The 20,040-nt window shown below is 45.2% G+C and overlaps 1 protein-coding gene across 7 annotated transcripts in view; it reads right to left on the bottom strand.

The window, feature by feature from the left end:
* Positions 1 to 20,040, bottom strand: part of SUSD1 (sushi domain containing 1) — a 143,226-nt gene that overhangs the window by 14,884 nt on the left and 108,302 nt on the right. For 6 of the 7 annotated variants that reach the window (XM_033237818.1, XM_033237812.1, XM_033237814.1 and 3 more), the window contains 2 exons: positions 6,258 to 6,354; positions 1,813 to 2,071 (listed from right to left, as the gene is read on the bottom strand). The exons of the other annotated variant lie outside the window; for it this stretch is intronic. In XM_033237818.1, coding sequence (XP_033093709.1) covers positions 1,813 to 2,071; positions 6,258 to 6,354 — 356 coding nt within the window. The remainder of the gene's footprint in view (positions 1 to 1,812; positions 2,072 to 6,257; positions 6,355 to 20,040) is intronic. 7 annotated transcript variants of the gene reach the window in all.

The raw sequence follows: 20,040 nt of genomic DNA, 5'->3' as shown, positions 1-20,040 counted from the left end.
TTTAACATCCTAAAGAATAAGCACATATTGTTTTTTTCAGCTACATGAAAAAGAGTATCAATGACATCACAGGAAAGTTTACTATAAACCAGAATTCTTTGCGTGTGTGTGTGAGACAGGGTCTCACTCTGTTGCCCAGGCTGGAGTGCAGTGGCATGATCTCGGCTCACTGCAACCTCTGCCTCCCAGGCTCAAGAAATCCTCCTGCCTCAGCCTCCCAAGTAGCTGGGACTATGGGCACATACCACCATGCCTGGCTAATAAACCAGATTTCTTGTCCTAACCTTCAACTTCATTCCCTCTGTTATGAATTAAATGTCTATGCCCCTGCTCACCACCCACCTCCTGCCCTGAATTCACATGTTGAAGCCCTAACCTACAATGTGATGGTATTTGGAGGCAGGATCTTTGGGAAAGAAATAGATCCAGAAGAGGTTATAAGCATGGAGCCCTCATGACGGGATAAGTGTCCTAATGAATAGAGGAAGAGCAATCAGAGCTTTCCCCAACCCACTCAATCCCCACCATGTGAGGACACTGTAAGAAGGCAGCTGTCCACAAACCAGGAAGAGTGTCCTCACTGGGGAACTGAATCAGCTGGCACCTTGATCTTGCGCTTCCCAGCACAGACTGTGAGAAATAAATGTCTGTTACCTAAGCTACCCAGTCTACCATATTTCACTATAGCAGCCCAAGCTGACTCATATACCCTCCCCAACCAAAGTCTTAATCTAGGACAATAGCTCTCTGAACCATCTCTAAATTTCACTCATGTTGTATTGTCAGTGTTTTGTCTATGGCTAAAAACTCCAAGTCAGGAACCCCAAGTAATTTTCTAATGAAAAGGTCTTGTCTAAGTTGTAAACACCTTTTTAGTAAGTTCAGGGCAATATATTTCTGGGCTTTAACTTTCCTTTCTTTATTCCTACATTATTGTCACAAAGCACTGCTAGACATCTTTGATACTTGAACAGTCTTGCAAGTAACTATTGGTTTTATAGCAAACATGTTCATGACACATTACATTTACATCCCACACAGAATTTAATAGAGTGTCTCAGTTTTAAATATGTGATGAACCTTACACTCAAAATGACAACATAATTTTATCTCAAATTCATCAGTCAAGAGATGTTTGTATTACTATTAATATAATCCTTCTAGTTTTCATTACCAAGCCATATGAATTTACAACAAGCTTAGGGTTCTCCTAGGTCAACCATCACAGTGGTTCTTCCAGGCCTTCCATCCCTGACTGATGAATACAGCAACATGATGTTTCCTAATTATCTAATGAATATTGAGTTCCATGTCTCAGGAAAGAGCCACTGCTGGAAGAGCACCAGCCTTTCTAAGCACTGCAGAAGGGAAAGTGGTACCTATGCCACAGTTGCAGAAGGGATATAAGCAAAAAACAGGCCAGTGCTGTGCCTAATCTTCTGCTTCCCAGGAGAATGAGAGAGGCAGCAGCCTGGCAGGGGCACAAAGAAGTTAAGAGAGAATCTAGATATTTCTTTCCAACTTAGACTCCAGTAGTGCAATAGAATGAGGGCATCTGTAAAGCTTAAGGTAAAAACAAAAACCAGGTCAGTCTAAATGCTGATTCAGCAAGGTCCCCCAGGAGGTTCAGAATCCCTGTCATCTGTAAGGGTTTCACCTGTCCATCCTTCATAAAGGCAAAGTATTCACACACATTTTATGATTGTTACATGCAGTGTCCCTCTCAAGTACTGGGAAAACAAGCGTTCAAACATTTGAATTTCATGCGAAGAAGAAAATACAGAGTTCAGAAGAGCTTGGAAAGAAAGATACCTTATTCCATTCACTTGTGATTCGTAATATAATGCAGTAATCATTCCCTCTTTTCAAAGGTGCATTATAATATTCCCCATAGTACAGCCTGTCTCCTATAAGTATCTCCATGGCATCATCTGGAACATCTTTGGCCAGTAGTTCTGCAGCCACGTATCCATCAGCATCAGAGGTGTTGCTAAAGAAGGAGGCAGCGCCTTCAGAATCACAAGAAAATGTGCTTTGGAAGGCCAAGGGAAGCACTAACACCTGATATGAACTGGAAGAAAAAAACGGAAGTGTCCATCAGACCCTTGCATGGGGAATTCATTCATTCATTCATATTTATTGAATACCCGCTATGAGATAAGCCTTTTTTTTTTTTTTTGAGACGGAGTCTTGCTCTGTCACTAGGCTAGAGTGCAGTGGTGCAATCTCAGCTCACTGCAACCTCCACCTCCCGGGTTTGAGTGATTCTCCTGCCTCAGCCTCCCAAGTAGCTGGCACTACAGGTGCGTGCCACCACACCCAGCTAACTTTTGTATTTTTAGTACAGACGGGGTTTCATCATGTTGGCCAGGCTGGTCTCGATCTCTTGACCTCCTAATCCACCCACCTCATCCTCCCAAAGTGCTGGAATTGCAGGCATGAACCACTGCACCCAGCCGAGATAAGCCTCTTTCTAGGCACTAGAGACACAACACTAGACAAGAAAAAGTCCTGGCCCATGTGGGATTTACAGTCTGACAGCTCCAACCATCATGGAATTCCAGTTTGAACCTAAAGGTTTAATGCCAGATGACACGGGGCAAGGGACCTCTCCAAGTTCTGGCTGCAGAGAGATGCCAAGTACATCCTCTTTAGCTGGGAGAAGTTGTTGCACATATCACTGCCCTGTGTGTGTGTCATAAAGTTGACCTAATCAGTGATTTTCACGTGGGCAAATAAAGCCCAACTGTGCAAAGGGTTCAGCAGTCACATGGAGACCGAGTGCCTACCACAGTGAATGTACTAAGTCCGGAAAAAGGGCTGCAGACAATCATGTGGTGACCTGAAACAGAACTCATGTGATTTACATTCCCTACAGTTCATGGGCTGATACCAAAGTTCATGTGAAATAAATGAGACGCCAAGAGTGCAGAGTCACCATGAGTTAATCTAGTCTGACAACATCCTGAAACAGCCAGAACAGTAATATGTCATGTATGCACTGTAAAAACTGTTCCCCAATTGTGGACAGAAAGACACACTAACAAATGGGTATTGTTTTTGTTATGTCTTTCATTATTTATCCCATCAAATAGAAAGCCTGGCAGTGAAAGGAAGTGTGAGAATAAAAATGCACTGAGAATGGATCACGCTTCCCTTCGATTCCCATCTATCCAGTACTTAGCTCCTGCCTCTAGGACCTTGTTGAGCATCAGCTGTCTCTATCAGGCTTGATAGCAGGGATCTTAATGACTGACTCTTGTATTCTTGCAAATCCTTGCACAGTTCTTTGGTAATGATAGCCCCCCAACCCCCGCCCCTCCCCTCCGCCACCAACAATGAATGATTCTTGAGTTGAAATTTCAGAAAAGAGGAAAAGCATACATCAGTGTGAAATATAACTGGGGTAATTTCCAAAACTCATTAGGCCATGCAATTCTATTTTACCAGTAAATCCGAACTTCCTGCTTCACATACCAAATGCCCTATCTCCCGCTTCCTAAGAGCCCATGAATCACGAGATTAAGAAGAGGGAGCCCACCTCCACAGTGGGTGTTGGATATGGAAAGTCTCCCCCCACTAGGTTCCCAGACATCCTAGGTATCCTTGGGGCACTGATTTTCTTTCTTTTCTTTTCTTTTTTTTCTTTTTCTTTTTTTTTTTTTTAGGAGGGAGTCTTGCTCTGCTGCCCAGGCTGGAGCACAGCGGTGTGATCTCAGCTCACTACAACCTTTGCCTCCCAGGTTCAAGCGATTCTTCTGCTTCAGCCTCCTGAGTAGCTGGGATTACAGGCACTCGCCACTATGCCCGGCTAATTTGTTTTTGTACTTTTAGGAGAGATGCGGTTCCACCATGTTGGCCAGGCTGGTCTTGAACTCCTGACCTCAAGTGATCTGCCTGCCTCTGCCTCCCAAAGTGCTGGGATTACAGGCGTGAGCCACCGTGCCTGGCCAAGCGTCCTGATTTTCATAAAGTCTTGGCTCACTTTCAGCCAAGGGCTTTCTACAAAAGAGACAAAGTAAAACCTGCAGGGCAATAAGTTGTCACCACCAGTAAACATTTATTAAGCATCCACTGCCTATGGGGAACACCTGTAACAACAAACTTGCCCCGAGACTTGAAGACATCCCTGTGTCATAGCCGCAGGTAAGACAGTAAATGTTGCAGCACCTCCATGCTGTCCATAAGTACATCTGCAAATCCCGCTCATCTTTCCATGCAGGTGGTGGTGGTCAAGGCTCACCTGTGCCCATTTGGTTCTCTACATTGCTCACTAGAGGCATCTCTGACAGAGTATGAAGCAGCTTCCCAATTAGCCTGATCGTAATCACCTGTGTTGCCTGATTATTATACAAATTCCCCGACCTCATCCCAGACCTACTGAATCAAAATCTCTAGGAGTAGAGTCTGGGAATTTGTATCGCCGATAAAGCCCCCAGGTGATTCCTATCATCTGGCAGGTGTGGGAGACACGAGCATTAAGGCACCCCAGCAACAGGCTCCATCCTCTGCCTAACATCAGCAAGCTCAGGAGAGGCTTGGTCCCAGGGACCTTGCTCCATTATGTACCCCAAGACACTGTCCCTAAACCATGCACAGAGCAGACTCAGGCCTGTCTCACACACTGGCAAAGCCGCTACCCCTCAGCTCAAACCAGGTAGTCAGGCTTAGGAAACCACCCTGTCTGCTGGTAATTAGCCATGTGACGTTAGAGCAGCAACTGTGGCTATTTGGAATATGACTGTTCTGGAAAGACTTTTCTCCTCTTTTTCACTACCACACTCCCTTGAATGACTCACAGATCTCCACTTCCTGTTTTGGAGGCGCTGGCCGGCATATAGCCACAAAGGTAAGCTGTCATTTGGCTTTTCTTTTTGCATTATGTCATTATTTGACATAAATATCACATTTGTTCTTGCAAATGCTCTCAGGAAGTGACCTCACAACTTCTGTTCTCTTTATAATGACAGAATGACAATGCCTTCTGGTAATTTGTCAAGAATCAGAACAATTTATACAATGTCCATCCCTGGAGAGATCTTTGCACATTTAGTGAATTTAAATGAATATAAAAGCAGGAAAACCCTAAGTTTTATTATAAATGGATATACAGATAATATCACCAGACTTTCTTTTTTGTAATTTTATAACATCTCACTTTTTTTTTTAACCTTGATTTTACTGAAGGGTCAGGAGAGACAAAGGCAAGGTTGGTGAGGCCATGTACATTTTCAGCTCCTTGACCTGGTGCTGTGAGCGCACTGTTCATCTCTCCACTCCAACCTCGATCTTCCTCTCTAAAAAAGGGACTGATGCTACTTTCCTAATCCTGCCGTGACCTTTGCAAATAAAACATTTAACTGAACACAGTGTAGTCCTCCAACTGAGGTAAATCAATTCCATCCTAACGCCATCTGGAATCCCAGAAGCAGTCATTAATTACATAGTGTCTTGCCCATAACTCAATGCAAGAAAAGACAGATTTACCTAAATGATCTTTTCAGACACCACTGCACACCCCGCAAGATCAACCTTACATACAGGGCAACATATTCTGCCTTTGAGAAATGAAATGATGCCCCTGACCCCCCATCCATAAAGGATATACTATGAGACATGAGTGCAAAAGACAGTCCTGACATGTCCTAAGCACGCAACCCATGCTTGCCCAGAGACCAAAGGAATGGATTTAATTTCTTGAGCTAAACCGCCCAAATGCTTGTATATGTGGTCCTTTAGCAGTCTCTCTATGTGGCCAGGGGCGGTGGCTCACGCCTATAGTCCTAGCACTTTGGGAAGTCGAGGTGGGTGGATCACCTGAGGTCAGGAGTTCCAGACCAGCCTGGCCAACATGGCAAAACCTTGTCTCTACTGAAAATACAAAAATTATCCAGGCGTGGTGGCGCACGCCTGTAATCCCAGCTACTCAGGAGGCAGAGGAAGGAGAATCACTTGAACTCAGGAGGTGGAGATTGCAGTGAGCTGAGATCGCAACACTGTATTCCAGCCTGAGTGACGAGAGTAAGACTCCATCTCAAAGAAAAAAAAAAAAAGAAATCTCTCTCTCCATTAGAAAGGATGCTGGTTGGGATTAAACGCCACTCTGTACCCAAGGAAACAAAAGAGGCCCCAGCTGCATTGTTCTAACAACCCAAGTACAGCCACCAACACAGAAGTCTTCTCCTCACCAAAATCAAAGTTTCCAAATCACTCCGTGGGGATCACCGGGCAACCGTCGAGAAAGGACAGCTACTGACCTGATTGGTCCATTTTTCTCCTTGGCTTTCCTCAGTCTGAGGCGTGGTAGGGGTCCTCCGTGCACCATAAAAAATTCTACTTCCGGCAGGGGAGGCTCTGAAAACATGTTGAAAAGAAGAAAAGGGGTGTGATCGGAACAAGTAAAAAGCAGGACAAAAGAGGGCCTCGTGAGGGCTATTAAAAGGAAAGTTTTAATTTCAGAAGCAAGGAGCCTATTCTGTACATGCCACAATGTGGATGACCATGCTAAGTGAAATACCCCAGCACAAAAGGACAGATTCTGTACCATTCCACTTAGATGAAAAATCTAACATAGACAAATTCACAGAGAAAGAAGAGGTTGCTGGGGGTGGAAGGGGCATGTAGGGAATGGGAACATGTTGCTTAATGGTCACAGAGGTTCTCCTTGGGGTGATGAAAAAATCTTGGAAATACACAGTGGTGATGGTTGCACAACATGCCAATAAACTGTGTGCTTCAAGATGTTAAAATGGCACATTTTATGTGATGTGTATTTTGCCACAATAAAAAGATGTGATGAGTATACTGTGGCACTGGCAGAGGATAGATGTGGTGGGCATTACAGTTTGCTTGATGGGTAGATTCCTACTTGGCAGAGAAGACCACCACATCAGCCTTCTATATCCTTTAGAATTACAGAGCTCTCTGTCCTTACTTTCACGCCCCCAGCAACAAGATTTCCCAAATAGGTTTTCCATCAGGAGGAAACTACACTGACTGGCTGATACCAGCGTTCTTGCACCTCACTGGTAGTTAGTCACGGTATAAATGTGCTAACTGCCATTCTGCCTTGTGGGTAACACGCTAAGTAAGACATACTGGGCACTAACCATTCACATTAGAGGTGTTCTACATATGCCTCATCTTACTTAATCTCAACAGGGCTACCAAGTGGATGATGTTTATAGAAGCAAGGTGCAGAAGCTCCCTCTCTTGGGGTTCCTACCCATGCAAAGTAGGAACTTCTTCCCTCTCCAAAGTATTAGGAAAAGAGCTTCCACCTGGCCTTCTATCCATCCCTGTGATTTGTGAAACAGCTAGCTCCCATGTGGCCCCATCCTTATTTTTTTTATTTTTCTTTCTTTTTTCTTTCTTTTTTTTTTTTTTTTGTGAGGTGGGGGCTGCCTGAAGGCAGAACAGGTGATTTCCCACCTCCTAGTCCCACTGTCCATCTGTAGGCAAACCTGAGTCAAGGTAAGCCTGAAGCCTGTTCTACATTTGCCCTATAGCCAGGGTTCCCACCCCCAGGTGGTGGACCAGTACCAGTCTGTGGCCTGTTAAGAACCAGGCCACACAGCAGGAGGTGAGCAGCAGGTGGACAAGCATTCCCACCTGAGCTCCACCTCCTGTCAGCTCAGTGGCAGCATTAGTTTCTCATAAGAGCATGAACCCTATCGTGAACTGTGCATACAAGGTATCTAGGTTGCTCACTCCTTATGAGACTCTAATGCCTGATGATCTGAGGTGGAACAATTTTATCCCAAAACCATCTCCCTACCCACCCCAGTCTGTGGAAAAATTGTCTCTGATGAAACCAGTCCCTGGTGCCAACAAGGTTGGGGACCACTGCACTATAGCTTCAACTTCCCCACAGGTGGGGCACAAAGTGTAGGTGTGGGAGGAAGTTCAAGAAGCTTCATTTTGGCCAGGTGCAGTGGCTCACACCTGTAATCTCAGCACTTTGGGAGGCCAAGACAGGCAGATCACCTGAGGCCAGGAGTTTGAGACCAGCCTTGCCAACACGGTGAGACCCTGTCGCTATTAAAGATGCAAAAATTAGCCGGGACTGGTAGCGCACGCCTGTAATCCCAGCTACTCGGGAGGCAGAAGCAGGAGAATCACTTGAACTGGGCAGGCGGAGGTTGCAGTGAGCCGAGATCATGCCACTGCACTCCAGCCTGGGTGACAGAGTGAGACTCTGTCTCAAAAAAAAAACAAAAGAAGCCTCAGACCCAAACCAGTTTTACCAGCAATAAAACTGATTACTTTGATCCCTCTCTAACGTTTATGTATCTTCTTCAATTTCCCTAAACTCAGAGGTGGAACAAGTACAGTTATTATCTTAGAAAAACTCATTTTATAGATGAGGAAATTGATACATGAGAGACTGTTACTTGTCCAAAGGCCACACCAATTAGCAAGTAGTAGAGTCAGAATTTGAACTCATGCTCTGCTACACACCTCTCTCATTCACCTTGGAGTATCTTGAAGATTTGGTTCTACCAATTGATCTGGCAAATTTCCATTAGCTTTGAGTGAATTAACAAACTCTACTTTAAAAACACTGGCCAGGGACAGTGGCTCATGCCTATAATCTCAGCACTTTGGGAGGCAGAGGTGGGCGCATCACTTGAGGTCAGGAGTTCGAGACTAGTCTGGGCAACATGGTGAAATCCTGTCTCTATTAAAAAACACGAAAATTAGCCAGGCATGGTGGCACACCCCTGTAATCCCAGCTACTTGGGAGTCTGAGGCAGGAGGACCGCTTGAAGCTGGGAGCGGAGGTTGAAGTGAGCGGAGATCATGCCACTGCACTCCAGCCTGGGCAAAAAAGCGAGACTCCGTCTCAAAAAATAAAAATAAAAACATTGAATACCCAAAGATTTTACAAACCCATCAACTCCAAGAAAATGATCCACTTGCCACAATTACTGCAGAGTTAGAGGTTTACCCAGTGTGGCTCACATCAGAGAAGCTAGACTACAGTTAAACTGCAGAGATAGTATGATGTAGTGGGTAGGAACACAGGATTTGGGTTGCTATCCTGGTTCTATCACTTACAGCTCCAGCAGCCTCATCTGTTAAATAGGGGTAAAAGCAACTTCTACCTCTGAGGGAATTAATGAGCCAATTAATAATGATTAACAATAATAGTTAATGAGTCAACACAAGTAAAGGGAATAAAACAGTGCCTGGAACACAGCAGCCCTCAGCACCTGTTGGCACCTGTATAATATCACTTGAGCTACTAGTTGCCAATTCTATGCTAGGAACTTTGCCTCTGCTGTTTCAACAAGTCCTCACAGCAGCGCTGCATGACAATCGCCTCTATCTTATCAGCGAGGAAATCAAGGCTCAGGCCAGCTGAGTCACACCACTAGAAGACGGCCAGCCAAGCCAAGTGTGGGACTCAGGGTAATTTGACTCCAAAGTCTCCTTTGCTACATTGCCAGGCTATGACAATGCTTGTGTTCACTTTGCCTGAGATTAAACCATGACCTAGAAGGAGAAACCTGGAATTACAAATCCCTGAGGAATGAGAGACCTCTGTGCCATCCCCATCCTGAGACCATAAGGAACAGAACTTGGGGGTCCTGGGGGTGTCAAACAACAAATATCTCTTAATTAGCAGGTTCAAAGGGAAGGGATGAATAGAAAAGAAAAAACTCAGAAATGACCCCAGGAGGGAGGTCATAGGGACAGATTTAGCTCCTTCCCAACTTGAGCACATAGGAAATGCCATTCAGGGGACTGTGACTTGTGATATAGAAAGAGGGTTCCTCACAGGACAGAGGGTGGCAACAGAAGCCAGGCAAAAGAGGCAGTGTCCCTAAGTCAGGGCTGGAGAGGCATTCTGCCGAATGAACACGGGCTTGAAAGAAAACAAACCTGGAAGAGACCACGGAAAGCTGCAACCCTGTAATTGCAAAACTCCCAAAGATGGGACACCCTGTGCCTGAGATTCTCCAAGTTCGTACACGTTGTCTTTTCATATGCTACATACTTTATATGTATGTGCTCAGCATCCCTTTTTCTGTGGAGAGCGGCCATTCTCCTTCCCACATGGTTCTTATGGGGCCAGCATTCCCAGTACTCCAAAACCCCACCAACCCAGGGCCCAGGGATCATGGATTGCCATTCCCCAGTCAGAAGATGGCTCAAAAAGAGCAATCTGTTTAACTGTAGGAGATTGGAGGCTTTTTGTTCTTGTTATTTATTTGTTTTGTTGTTGTTGTTTTTTTTTTTTTTTTTGAGATGGAGTCTTGCTCTGTCACCCAGGCTGGAGTACAGTGGCACAGTCTTGGCTCACTGCAATCTCTGTCTCCCAGGTTCAAGCGATTCTCCTACCTCAACATCCTGAGTAGCTGGGATTACAGGCAAGCACCACCACGCTCAGCTAATTTTTGTATTTTTAGTAGAGATGGCGTTTCACCATGTGGGCCAGGCTGATCTCAAACTCCTGACCTCAGGTGATCTACCCAAAGTGCTGGGATTACAGGCATGAGCCACCATGCCAGGCCTAGAAGATTGGAGGGTTTTATTCTTCTTCTTAGATTGTAGCTGTAAGTACCAGGTAGGCCAACAGTACAATGTCCATCCTTCAAAGTCTGGCTGGAAGAGTTTGGCAGAAAGAGGGCCTCATGGCTGGAAGAGCAACGGGGCTATGGTGACATCACGTGTGGCTAGAGCTTGCTGTCTCCAAGCGAGATCCATCCTTGGCCTTCCCAGTTCTGTGATCCCACAAATTCCACCTGCTTAAGCTGGTTGGAGTTGGGTTTCTGTCCCTTGCAACCAAAAGAGCCCTGACTATAGAATGCATCCAGCGCCTTAGTATTCTGTGGAAGGGCAGAACCCTCAGCTGTGTACTGGCAGGAATTCTGGTGCTAGGCCAAGTGGACACAGTAGGGAAGCGGTCCTTATGCATTTGTGTAAGAAGAATTGCTGTGAATTCCAGGCACATCCTAAACTGCTTGAGTGGTGGAGACGTGAGGACAGCAGGACGAACTGCCTTAAGAACTCCCTTTAGACCCTGGACTAAATCACCCGTCCTTCAAAGTCTATCACTGCATCAGCTCAGTAGGGCAAGGGAGGAAGGGCATGATGGAAGGAAAGAGAAAGATATATTAAAAATATATGTATGAATGCCTCCCCCCATCCCCCCACCCTAGCCCTAAACCCTGCCACTATGAACTGAAGGACTCTGAGGCCAAAATAGATTCTCAAGACTGTATTTACCAGATTAGAAAATAGCTTTGGGGTAGAAACCCTCAATCTCAAATTATAATAAATAAAAACTTAGACCTGCCTGGACCTTTACAGTTGTTAAAGCACTACCATATATATTATTCATATATCTGCATTCAACAAACACCCATTAGCCACCTCTGCCCAGGCTCTGTGCTAGGCTGGGGGAGACAAGCATGGAAGACATGGTTTCTGCTTTCCAGGAGCTTGGAGTATAATCATGAAGACAGTTTTGTAAAGGTAGCGGTCAGAGCTGTGATGGAGTTATACACAGAGTGCTGTGGATGTGAGGAGCAACATCCAACTGAAGGCAGGGAGCTGAGCCTATCAAACACGGAAACTGACATCTTCAGAGGCATGAGGTGGCGGCAGGGAGGGACAGAACTACACGGAGTCCCTGGCTGAAAGGTTGAGGTCTGGCAGAGTAGAAGTAGGTGGTCAAGTTAGAGGGGTAGGTGTGGGTCAGATCTGAGAGATCTGAGGTTCTGAAAGTAATGAGAAGCCATTTAAAGATTTTTAGCAGGCTGGGTGCAGTGGCTCATGCCTGTAATCCCAGCACTCTGGGAGGTTGAGGCAGGCAGGTTGTTTGAGGCCAAGAGTTCAAGATTGGCTTGGGCAACATGGTGAAACCTTGCCTCTACAAAAAATTTTTAAAATTAGCCAGGCACGGTGGTGTGCACCTGTGATCCCAGCTACTTAGGAGGCCGAGATGGGAGGATTACTTGAGCCCGGGAGGCGGAGGTTGCAGTGAGCCAAGATTGCACCACTTCACTCCAGCCTGGGCAACAGCTAGACCCTGTCTCAAAAAGAAAAAAAAAATTTTAGCAGATCTGCACAAAAATACAATTTAGAGAGCTGATCGAAGGATGAACAGAAAAAGGCCAAAAACACAGGTTGTCCAATAATCTAGGTGGGAAGTGCTTGAGGTCTGCTGCAAGTGAGAGCACAGAGAATGGAGAAGAGGGGACAAATGGAAGCCTTGCTCAGGGGAGAGACGGCAGGAATCTGGCAACCAAGTCAGTGGTGACGTCATTTACCAAGTCTTGGGGAAGACGAGAAGCAGCTCGCTTCTAGGTCTGTTCAGGCTGAAGTGTGTAAGGAATCCTCCAGCAAGCTGTTAGAAACATAGGTCTGAAGCCTAGGAGCAAACCCCGTGGTGGAGATACAGAGGCAGCTCACGGGGAGGAGTGAACCTGGCCACCAGGGAGACGGTGTATCTGAGGAGAGATGGGGGCCAAGGGCGGACCACCGAGAAACCCAGGCTTTAAGACCAGGTGGAAGAGTAAGAGAACTTTGTGGCCTTTATGAAACGGTATTAAGTCTAGAATTTCTCCCAGGGTCTCTTAGACACTGCAACATAGATCATGTCTTTTCTAAATCTGTGGGATTGCCAGGTGCCCCAGGAGGTCACCTGGAAAAGCCTCTGCTTAGAGTCTAGGCCTCACATCACTCATTTGTTGAAATGAGGGTCTATGCTATTTTCAAGAGCAGTCCAGAGAGAGAGTCCTTAGGATACAGCTGAGAAGACAACAGCTGGATTCCTGTGGCAGTGATGGAGGAGAGAGGAAAAGCCCCCACATGTCCCCTGGGAACGTACCCCTTCCCTTTGAGATCTAACTGCCCTCAGGCCCTTTGCTATCACTGAAATGCCCTTTCACTTGTGATGTTTTGTTGTCACAGTAAAATTAACGTTTTTTATTACGTATTTCCACTTCTCAGCCCAGGTGGAGATTAACTGGTTACTCTTTTCTGTGTCACAACTCCGCGCAGTCCCCCGCCCGCCCACCCCGCCTACACCGGCTCTTTTAAGTTACTCCTCTTTGTTCTTCTCCAAGAGTAATAATTCTAGTTCCTCTAATCTCTTGGCTAACATTTTAAAACCACCCAGGAGCAGCAGAACAAAGTGCTCACTGAGCTCAGAAGAGGCCACTGCAGACAGAGCAGGAAGGCCATCCCCCTACTTGGTCCAGGTGATGTTGCTCGTTCCCAATCTAGGGTCACAGCTTTCAAGGCACCACGGTCATCTGGTTCAATCAACATGTGACTTTGAGACCATTTTCTGCTCTGTTTGCCTAAGGCCTCCCCACCTTATATTTTATTTTTTGTTTTCTGTTTTTGTTTTTGCTTTTCGAGACTGAGTTTAGCTCTTGTCGCCCAGGCTGGAGTGCAACGGTGCGGTCTCAGCTCACTACAGCCTCCGCCTCCCAGGCTCAAGCAATTCTCCTGCCACAGCCTCCCAAGTAGCTGGGATTACAGGCATGCACCACCACACCCGGTCAATTTTTGTATTTTTAGTAGAGACAGGGTTTCACCATGTTGGCCAGGCTGGTCCCAAACTCCTGACCTCAGGTGATTCCACCTGCCTCTGCCTCCCAAAGTGCTGGGATTATAGGCATGAGCCACCATGCCCGGCCCCTGCCTTATATTTTAAACAGTCTACTTTTTCTCTCCAACATACAAGCCTAAGTCTCATCAGGCTGGTTCTCAGTCACATTTTAAGGCGAAACAAACTTGACTTTCAGCTGAATTTTCCAAGGTGCTCTTCCTTGTCTCCCAAACTGATGTCCTGGTCAGACCTGCTCTCCTTTCCATCAGCCTCGTTACTGATTTAAACTGAATTAGACCCCAGGCAAGAAACGGGTCCTGCCTGTGCTGGAAAGTACAGCTCTTTCACCCTGGGTGTGTGAGATGGGAGAGGAACCAGAACAGAGACCTTCAGTACCATTCTCGGATGTCAGGAATATCCATCCTCTGCCAGAGGCAAATGACAAAAGAAATTCCCACATGGGGGGAAATGTGGGGAAAAGTAATGAAGGAGAATTTACTCTGCAAAAAAAAAAAAATTAAATGTATCATAAAATTACAACAATTGAAATAGCAAAGCACGCACAGGACAGATAAAGCAGTCTAGACAGTCTAGAAATAGACCCAAAGAAATGTACCAGGTGGCGTGGATGGTCAGTATTTCCAAAGGTGATAGGGAACTGACTTACAGCTGGGGAGAAAAATTACCATGTAAATTTAGCCTTATATCAGACATCAGAATAAATTCCAAATGAACCTAAGTGGTTTTTTGGAGGGGTTTTTGTGTTTTGCTGTTTTTTTTTTTTTTTTCCAGAAAAGGGATCTCACTGTGTCGCCCAGGCTGGAGTGCACTGCCATGATCATAGTTCCCTGCAGCTTTGAACTCCTGGACTCAAGCAGTCCTCTCTCCTCAGCCTCCCAGAGCGCTGGACTTACAGGAATGAGCCACTGTGCCCAGCCTGAACCTAAATTTTAAGCTCAAAAAAGCAGGTCAGGTGCAGTGACTCCCACCTATAATCCTAGCTTTTTGGGAGGCCTAGGCAGAAATGATTGCTTGGGCCCAGGAGTTTGAGACCAGTCTGGGCAACATAGTAAGACTTCATCTTTACAAAAAGTAAAAAATTAGCAGGGTGTGATGGTATGCACCTGTAGTCTCGGCTACTTGGGAGGCTGAGGCAGGAGGACTGCTTGAGCCCAGGAGTTTGAGGATGCAGTAAGCTATGATTGATTGTGCCACAGCACTCCAGCCTGGGTGATAGAGTGAAACCACTATGTCTAAAAAAATTTTTTTAATAAAAATAAAGAGAACAAATAAAATAAATGCAAAAAGAAACACTAGTAAGAAGGATAAGAAAATATTAGAGAATAAGAATTAATCTGATTTCAGAGTGAGAAAGGCTTTTCTTGTCATGACCAGAGGCAGAAACTATAAAGGCATCAATAGAATTTATTACATAAAAATTTTAAATGTTTAAATGTCAAAAAATATTGAAAAGGCCTGGCACAGTGGCTCATGCCTGTAATCCTGGCACTTTGGGAGGCCAAGGTAGGTGGATCATCTGAGGTCAGGAGTTTGAGATCAGCCTGGCCAACATGGTGAAACCCCATCTCTACTAAAAATACAAAAACTAGCCGGGCGTGGTGGCACATGCCTGTAGTCCCAGCTACTTGGGAGGCTGAGGCAGAAAAATAGCTTGAACCCAGGAGGCAGAGGTTGCAGTGTGCCGAGATCGGCCACTGCACTCCAGCCAGGGCAACATAATGAAACTCAGTCTCAAAAAAAAAAAAAAAATTGAAAAGAAAATAAAAGAGGAAATAGCCTTGGAGTAGGAATTTATAATATTTATCAAAAGATTAATATCACTAATGAAGGTAAACTATTAAATCAACCAAAGAAAAAGAGTAGTGTAAGTACAAATGTGTTAAAATTTCTCCATGTAAAACCCATCAAAATGAACAAAAAGAACCAAAAATGGAAGAAAATTTTATCTGCATCAAAACTCAGCAACGTATCCAACTTTGTACTACAAACTTCAAGTAAACACAAACAATTGAATTAAAATACAACTCCACTGCCCAAAAACCCAGTACAATGCTACTTTTCTGAATTTTCTATAATAAAAAGTAGGTAGAAAAATAAACACACCATGATGGTTCTTTTCTAATCCTCAGGCACCTCTCCAGATATATCATCCCATCCAAAGCATGGTAAATTAAAATTGGAGGCAACAGAAAAAACAGTAGCTTCCACCACAAGTCATCAGCTAGATAGATCTTCTCTATCAATAAAGTTATGAGACTTGACCTCCCAAGGAGAAGAAACCAATTTCTTTTCATCTGTACATCCTCAGTAGGCAGCACAGGTCTTTGTACATAACCAATCGAAAAATATTTGCTAGTGGCTTCTCAAGACATCTCTTTTTTCTTTCTTTCTTTTCTTTTCTTTTTTTCCTTTTTTTTTTTTTTTTGAGACGGAGTCTCGCTCTGTCGCCCAGGCTGGAGTACAGTGGCTGGATCTCAGCTCACTGCAAGCTCCGCCTCCTGGATTCACGCCATTCTCCTGCCTCAGCCTCCCGAGTAGCTGGGACTACAGGCGCCCGCCACCTCGCCCGGCTAGTTTTTGTATTTTTAGTAGAGACGGGGTTTCACCGTGTTAGCCAGGATGTTCTCGATCTCCTGACCTCGCGATCCACCCGTCTCGGCCTCCCAAAGTGCTGGGATTACAGGCTTGAGCCACCGCGCCCGGCATTTTTTTTTTTTTTTTTTTTTTTGAGACAGAGTCTTGCTCTGTTGTCCAGGCTGGATTGCACTGGCACAATCTCGGCTCACTGCAACCTCTACCTCCTGGCTTCAGGAGATTCTCCTGCCTCAGCCTCCCAGGTAGGTGGGATTACAAGCACCCACCACCACACCCAGCTAATTTTTGTATTTTTAGTAGAGATTAGGTTTCACCATGTTGGCCAGGCTGGTCTCGAACTCACCTACCTCAGCTTCCAAAAGTGCTGGGATGGGATTACAGGCATGAGCCACCGCGCCTGGCCAACCCATCTCATTTTTAACAAATACAAGTAAGTAAATAAATATTTGCTAAATTAAATGGTTACATCTCAGCATCCCCCTTCCCTACTCCCAACACACACACAAACTCTGATTTCCAGGCTTCTGATCTAAGAAAACCTTCTCATGCACGTTTTATAAAAGCCAACATTGGCCGGGATTCAGGTGCTGGTAGCAAGAGGGTCTGGGAGACACCCATCCCCACACAGCCATTTACATGGGGACTTGGGGTTTGTTTTGAAGCTAGAAAGCAGTTGGGAGATTTCTGGGAATGAGAGAACTAGGTGGACCATGGAAGCATGGAAGGGCAAACGTGCCTTTCCTTGCGTGACCTAATGTTAGGGTTCCAGATATCAAAAGAGCCTGTGTCCATGGAAGACTCGGAAAGGAAAACAGCTGGCATGAAGGCCAGTCCCTCTGCTGACCTGTGGTGCAGCTTCAGTCCACTGGGAGCCAGGGAGCCACCCAGGGATAAGTGTGGCACCCTGGAACCAGCCAGGGGAGATGCATTTCTCACTGAGGACAAGAGTATGGCATGAAAGAGCAGTCTCGGTAAAAGAAACCAAGAGACCTGGTCCTGCACAGTCTTCCCTGAGGATATCCCACCGAGGAGGGCAGTGTCAGAGGCAGGGACAGGGAGGATCAGGGCAGTCCTGGCTGGACCTCTCTGATAAAGTGACAATCTGATAAATGCCTGGGACACACCTGTGCTTTCCATTGTTTTCCTAGCCATCTGAAAAAGTACTTTCCTTTTTCTTGTTATGAATACAATGAGAGACGGGAAATTTCTCAAAGAAGTTGCCAGCCTTGGTACTGAAGACATGGGAATAAATAATTTCCTTTTCATCTTTTCTTCTTTTTGCTCCTCCAGCATGCTTGGTTCCATAATAAACATTCCATCTCAAATGATCACCACGTTGTATAAGACAAGTGGTCTGGTTTATCTCCACATTTATGTATGTATTGGCTTTCTCACGCTCACTCTTTCTCTCTCTTCCCCTCCCCCCCAAACACCCCCATCATCCTCTCTCTTCTTTCTCTGGTTTCCTCTTTCTCTCTCTCTCCCTATAAGAAAATGTTGCCTACAAGCTTTTAGACTTAGCAAGAAAATAGCATACTCAGTTGGGCAGTGGCTCATGCCTGCAATCCCAGCACTTTGAGAGGCTAAGGCAGGCAGATCACTTGAGGTCAGGAGTTTGAGATCAGCCTGGACAACATGGCAAAACCTCATCTCTACTAAAAATATATTTTTAAAATTAGACGGGCCTGGTGGTGTGTGCCTGTAATCCCCACTACTTGGGAGGTTGAGGCATGAGAATCACTTGAACCTGGGAGATGGAGGTTGCAGTGAGCCGAGATCATACCACTGTGTGAGCAACAGAGCAAGCCTAGGCAACAGAGCCTGGACAACAGAGAAAGACTCTGTCTCAAAAAAAGAAAGGAAAAGGGAAAGGAAGGGAAGGAAGCCAGTGCAGTGGCTCACACCTGTGATCCCAGCACTTTGGGAGGCCAAGGTGGGCAGATCACTTAAGGCCAGGAGTTCAAGATCAGCCTGGTCAACATGGTGAAACCCCATCTCTACTAAATATACAAAATTAGCCAGGCGTGGTGGCACACACCTGTAATCCCAGCTACTTGGGAGGCTGAGACATAAGAATCACTTGAACTCAGGAGGTGGAAGTTGCAGTGAGCCGAGATCGTGCCACTGCACTCCAGCCCGGGCAACAAAGCAAAATTCTGTCTCAAAAAAAAAAAAGGATGCAACTTTGTTCCTCGCCCTGTCCTAAAGGGGATATGTGCTGTGGGGCTATCCTGAAGAATTCCGTTCGATGTGCCATCTGCAGCCTATCAGCCAAGAGTCAGAAACACCGTGAGGCCACAGCTCCATCTCACCCACCCCCTTGCCAGCCTCTGCTTTCCTGCATTCACCGAAACACTTGCTTCTGTCCCTCAACATTCCTAGAACCTTCACTGTCCTCTGAGGTCAGCAATGTATTTAAAGCACTTGTTTATATCCTGTTCCCATCAGTAAGATTTAATGTAAGATACTCAGAAGGGAAATTCCACTCTCTTTCCTTCTGGGAAATGAGCAGCTACATTGTCCAGACCCAAATCCTCAGCCTAACATTTCTGCCAAAATTCAAATTTCATGATTTTACCGAAATAAGGCCACACACATCTTAGGCAACCATGAGTATCTCTTCACATCAATAAGTAAGCTTTTCTTTTTTCCTCCTTGTATAAAAGAAAGGGGTTGGTTTTTGTTTTTTTTTTTTTAACTCTTTCATAAGATCTAAGCAACTTGATTTTTTTGTGCTTTTTTAAAATTACAAATCCTTTAACATGGTTAGAGTTGGAAAATAGTCATCTCAATGAACATTAAACAGCTCAACAATGTCCCCTGGTGGCCATGAGCACAGAGAGAGGGAACTTGAGCCACTAAAGCTCTATTCAGCCTACAAAACAAGGTAGGAGTAAGTGTCTCATCAAAATGAAACTCCCTCCCCTTAACTCAAAAAAATATGCAATGGTCCTTCAAACCAGAAAAGCACAGCATCCAAACATGATAAAGACCACAGAGTAGGAAATGGAGATGGAATCGCTATTCATTTTAGTAAGTCACCACAGAAAGAAATGCCCAAACTGAATACCACTTGTCTCTCCAGCCCAAAATGTGGGGAATTCTTTTTGGTAGCAAGATTTCATTGCCTAACCAGACATCTCCTCAATACCAATACGACCCACTGGCTGTTATTTTAAAATTTTGGGCTGTTATGCTATCTATCAGTACCAATCTTACTTGCTGAGAATTTAATGTAAAACATACAGACAAAAATCACTGTCTTCAAGAAGCTCCTATTTTAGTGGGAGAGAAAGAAAACAAACAAACAAAAAAAAGGTTTTCAGAAAACAAGCTCTAGGCTGGGCACAGAGACTCGTGCCTATAATCTCAACACTTTGGGAGGCGAGATGGGAGGATCACTTGAGGCCAGAAGTTCAAGACCAGCCTAGGCAACATAGGGAGAACCTCATTGCTACAGAAAAAAAAAAACAAAAAACCCTTTTGTAACTAACCAGGCATGGTTACATGCACCTGTACTCCCAGCTACTCAGGAGGCTGAGGCAGAAGGATTGCTACAGCCCAAGGGCTCAAGGCTGCAGTGAGTTATGATTGCACCACTGCACTCCAGCCTGGGTGACAGAGTGAGACCCTATCTTTAAAAACTAAAAACTAATAATTCATATTTTTTATTAATATGAAGCTCTATGAAGAAATTTAAGCAGGGTAAGTAGATACAGAGTCATAGCGTGGAGGCTGGTGATGGCAGTTGAGCAGGCACCTGAACAACTGTGGAGAAGCCATATGTTGACAGTGTCCCGGGAAGTATGAACTGCAGATGGAAAAGTCTGGAGGCTGGAAAAACTTTGACCCAT

This window comes from Trachypithecus francoisi, unplaced genomic scaffold (genome assembly GCF_009764315.1).
Source record: "Trachypithecus francoisi isolate TF-2019V2 unplaced genomic scaffold, Tfra_2.0 Lachesis_group16, whole genome shotgun sequence".
In the NCBI taxonomy this organism is placed as follows: domain Eukaryota; kingdom Metazoa; phylum Chordata; class Mammalia; order Primates; family Cercopithecidae; genus Trachypithecus; species Trachypithecus francoisi.
The sequence above is the reverse complement of the archived record's forward strand: the minus strand, read 5'-3'. Positions and strand labels throughout refer to the sequence as shown.